This window comes from Salmo salar, chromosome 19, assembly GCF_965601325.2.
Source record: "Salmo salar chromosome 19, fSalSal1, whole genome shotgun sequence".
NCBI classification, from domain to species: domain Eukaryota; kingdom Metazoa; phylum Chordata; class Actinopteri; order Salmoniformes; family Salmonidae; genus Salmo; species Salmo salar.
In genome coordinates, this window is record NC_138309.1 from 64,925,492 (window position 1) to 64,930,240 (window position 4,749).

The 4,749-nt window shown below is 39.4% G+C and overlaps 1 protein-coding gene across 1 annotated transcript; it reads right to left on the bottom strand.

Annotated features, from left to right (window-relative positions):
* Positions 1 to 1,534: 1,534 nt before the first annotated feature.
* LOC106579126 (receptor activity-modifying protein 1) lies at positions 1,535 to 4,327 on the bottom strand. The gene is made up of 4 exons (XM_014158711.3): positions 4,142 to 4,327; positions 3,613 to 3,666; positions 3,039 to 3,192; positions 1,535 to 2,065 (listed from the first exon to the last, which is right to left on the bottom strand). Exons 1-4 carry the CDS (start codon positions 4,176 to 4,178, stop codon positions 1,819 to 1,821), a joined length of 492 nt encoding a protein of 163 aa, XP_014014186.1. The 5' UTR covers positions 4,179 to 4,327; the 3' UTR covers positions 1,535 to 1,818.
* Between the last annotated feature and the right edge of the window lie 422 nt (positions 4,328 to 4,749).

Consider the following 4,749-nt stretch of genomic DNA (forward strand, 5'->3'; position numbering starts at 1 on the left):
AGACTATATGCCATTGTGCATTGAAGCTGTTCTGTCTTGTGGTGGATGGCCCGATGCCCCAAGACACTTTATGTTGGTGTTTCCTTTATTTTGGCAGTTACCTGTATGCGTATACTGTACCAAACTGCATACAGTTGACTGGGGTCGTCTTTACAACTTTGAGACAGTAGGTGGCGCCTTATGCCATCTCGACATAGCCTCACCATACAACTGTGAAATGTCAAACGGCTGACTGTCAGCAGTGCATCTAACCACAACAGTGGGTGAAACGGTGAGTTTAGATAAGAGAGAGAATGCTCTTTCTCTAAGGTTTAATCACCCAAAATAATTTGCCCTGTTCCAAGCAATCCGCATTTCCCCACTGAACTAATAACTATGTGAAAGTTAACAAGGCTATCGTTATTCAAACAACCACTTAATCTTTCTCTCTCTCGACAATGCAACTGGATTGGCCCATGGTGAGCCACTGTATTCATTCAGAAAAACAATGAGAACTAGCTTCTTGATTATTCAAATAATAAGTTACCCCTCTCTGTAACTCAAGTTACTTGATATACTCGCCTCGTCACAACCACACCAGCACAGGAAACATCATACAACAGTAGTCTTAGCATTGAAAGTAAAGGTACATTTGCTATTGCACTAAATTATAGTGTAATAAAAGGCTAGTTTGTGCAGGTACCACAGCACTAGAAGTCCCGATCCAGGACTGGACTACTGCCTAAAGATCTTGGGTATCAACAACTGGCTGTATGACATGACTGAGTTGCATGCACTTCATTGATTCCCAGTGTTAGGCAGTGCTCCAACAGAGATATTTAGCAGCACACAATGAACATTCCAACAGACCAATAGCAGGTTTGGTTGGCTGAGCACAGTATGTTATATTATTCACTGACTATATGACAGTCACCCAGGGGGGTTCAGTAGGAAATTGGGCTGGCTGAAGCTGACCTCTGACCAAATTACCGGACCTGGGTCAAATACTTTCATTTGATTAAGCCTGGGGTTTGCTCTTTTGGGACTATTCCATTGGTCGCATTGTAAACTCAATCAAGTGCATCTCAAGTATTTGACTCATATGTATGACCCAGGTCTGATGATACTACAATGTATCTACCACGCATTCACTCTCATGCATAAGGTAAACAAACAGTGTTCTGAAAGATTGATTCAGTGTTAATGGCTGCTATATACCTTATCTGTATCATTCCCTAGAACCTCCAAGCAGGAGACCAAGGGAAGACAATGTATAGGTATAGCACGAGCTATAGTGACACTGGGATTAGGGGAGGGTCAAAAAAGGGTCCAGAAAACACGATGTCCCTGTAGTTGCAGTTGATATCCGGCCCCCTTTTCACTTTTATACTATGGGACTGTTGTGGATATTATTTCTGTCCATTTGTTTTGTGGTTTAGTTTTATTTCAGTGTACATGACAGCTAAATGTGCGGGACCCCTTTTGAAGAGCAACCCCAGTGGCTTAAATTACATATAGTAAAAAGTAAATATGACTACAGACCATCTACAGTAAATTAATTGTAGGTACTTATTGCCCTTATACTGTATTACAATATAAATATATTGACATGGGGTTGTTTCAGAATAGATACAATTATGATAATTTTTTTGTGAAAGAAAGAAATAAATGTATTTTGCAACATTACAAGTATACAAATAGAAACAATGTTAATATACATACAATTCAAATATTTAAAAAATAAACACATTATAAGAAAATAGAGGGAATTATTGTTAGGGGCTGTTTCAGGAAGGGACCTAAGACACATTCAAACAGCACACATTCAACATTTCCAACTTAGTCGCAGATCTTGCTCTTCCAGACCACTAGGAAAACCAGGATGGGGATGAGACTGACTGGAATGAGGGTAAGGGTGAGCACAACACCGGAGGGGGCATCAGGAAATAACTCCTCCTCCTCCGGACATGCCTGGAAGAAGCTGGAATGGATCTGGATGAAGAAGTCTTGCACCACTTGGTTCGGGAAGTAGCATCCTAAGTAGGTGGTCAGGCTCTCGATACATTTGGTCAGCTCATTGTATGGTCTGCCGTGGAGAGATCAAGTCAAGTTTTACAGTAAATGCAGAGTAACTCTGTTAGCTAACACATTTTTCAGTAATTATAGGTTTTCACTCAATGAAGACTATTGGGGACTTGAGTTATTCTTTATTTTTTAGAGCAAGATTAAATTGGTTATGTATTATCAGATATTGCTACTATCATGGTAATTGTCGTAATATTTGAAAGTTGAAGAATGGTAAAGAGAGTGTGCATGCACACCTGCCTGTGTGCCTGCCTGTGTGCGAGCCCGTGTGTGTTGCAGAGTGTGTATAGCCTCTACACACCCTCTACTGCATGCTCCATCTCTCTCAAAGTGGAGCTGGGAAGTATCTATCATCATCGAGCCTACCAAAGGAAGCACCGTACCAAGTGTGTCCCTCTCGCCCACTGTCAACTAATGATTACTTGCCGACAAAGTGACTGAATGCTTTTCCTCTGCCCCTGCTTTAGAGGCACTTAATTCAACTATTCTATTTCATGTAACTCCATGTGCTGTTACTGTTTACGTTGAAAGAGGAAGAGGTCTAACGAGAGAGGTCCAAGTATAGAGATAAAACTATTTGTTCTATGAGTCCAAGTATGAAACTACTTCAGCACCAATGGAACCAAAGAGATCATTGTAAGTAGTAAAGTTTGTGCAGGTTGTTTTAACCAGTTATAACTAATGTAAGGAGATTGAACCAATAATCTAACAGTTTGATGTGATTCAACCAATAATGGTGATGTAGATTACATCTAAAACAGGAAGTCAAACAATGAATTTGCGATGGAACTATATATGTAATGTAAAAATGAACCAGATCTGATCACATTTGGTATTAACATGCATTTTAGTTATTTGGTTCTGTATTCTGGATGTAGATCGCATTTTAATACTAAGTGTAAATAGAGTCAAAGAGTAGTAAGCATATAATGTTTGAAAGTAACATTTAGTCAGAAAGCAACATTTAGGTATACCTGATGACTTGGTCCCATTCACACCAGAGTTCCTTGTTGATGTCTTTCATTTCAGAGTGAAACTGATCCCAGCATATTAATAAACTGTATTTCCCCAGGAGGTCCTCATTGCAGTGGCTAAAAACATGGAAATGCTCCTGCTCCTGAAAACGTTCTAGGGGTACAACCAGAGAGAATATATATCTTACACCATCATGACACATTTTACCCCATTTATAATCCACCTATCCATTTTATTACCTATGCATAGATGAAATCAGGTATGTATACAGTATTGTTGCAATGTTGGGCTGACACTATCTGGCCAGGGTAAAAGGATAGAAGTGTGTCACATTCTGACACCTAGTACCTTATCAAATAATGTATTTAAAAAAAAAAAAAAAAAAAAATATATATATATATATATATATATATATATATATTTGTGTATTTGAACTGTTGATTTGGGAAAAAAATCCAACCGCAAGGTACAATACAATACAAATTGATTAGGAAGATACATCATGCATTTGAATTAGGTACTATTATTTTTCAAAGGTAAGTAAAAGGCATTAAAGATCATTTGAGCACTTACCATTATCTTCAAATGTTACATTGGATGAGACATTGCTTTGTAATTGAATTTCACCTGGAAATTAAGAGGTGTTTAACATTATTGTGTTAAAAGAACATGGTAGTGCATTGTCATGTGTGGTCAAATATGCCTTCAAGTATGTCTTCTTACTCCCACTAACATACAGAGTTTGGCTTAATTACACCTTTGATTACACCACCGTGACAAGGCAGCTACGCAACAAGAAGAAGCAGCAACAAGAAACCACCAATAACATTATATCAGAAGTCTTGTCTTATCACTCACACACCACCCAGACAACAGACACTTAATAGCAAAAGGTTTAAAATATTATAATACATCAATAATGTATTGTAAGACTTGTCATAAGCATGCTTGACCCCTTTATGTCTTATGATCTTGTTAAAATGATTTTGACTAAATAACAGCTCCCCATACAGTATATTAGCCACATAAAAATACATAACACATTATAAGGGCTTGAACATGCCTGTTAACTTTCAGTAAAGTGTTACCATAGGATACATACCTAAGACAAGGACAGGGAAGAGCAGTAGGAAGATCATGGTGGAGAGAGGACACTGGAGAGCCTCAGAGCCAAATTAAACTCAAGGACCAGTGAGTAGCAGCCAAGAGTGTCAATACGCTGTTCTCCTCTGAAATGAACAGGAGTGGGTAAAGGGCGAGACCTAAGCCCACCCATGTTTTTCCAGCCATTGTTCACAGAAAAGTGCTGACGTAACATCCTACTGTTCTGTTGATGTTGATTCCATGGCTCGATGGTCACCGACTTTGGGGTGACATTTCCCCTAGGTACAGATCTATGATAAGCTTCCCCTTCCTCAATCCCAACCTTAACCATTAGCAGGGGAAATGCAAAGCTGACCCAAGACCAGCGTTTAGGGGCAACTTTAACCTACACCAAGAAGTTTGCCCAAACAGTTTGCCCACCCCTGCTCTAAAGGCACATAGCAATCTCCGTTTTTAACCCTTCCCACATCCACTCCCCACTGACTCCTTACTGGCAGCTTCATTAAATAGTACCCTCAAAACCCCAGTTTCAACGTCAACAGTGAAGAGGCAACTCTGGGATGCTGGCCTTCTAGGAAGAATTCCTCTGTCCAGTGTCTGTGTTCT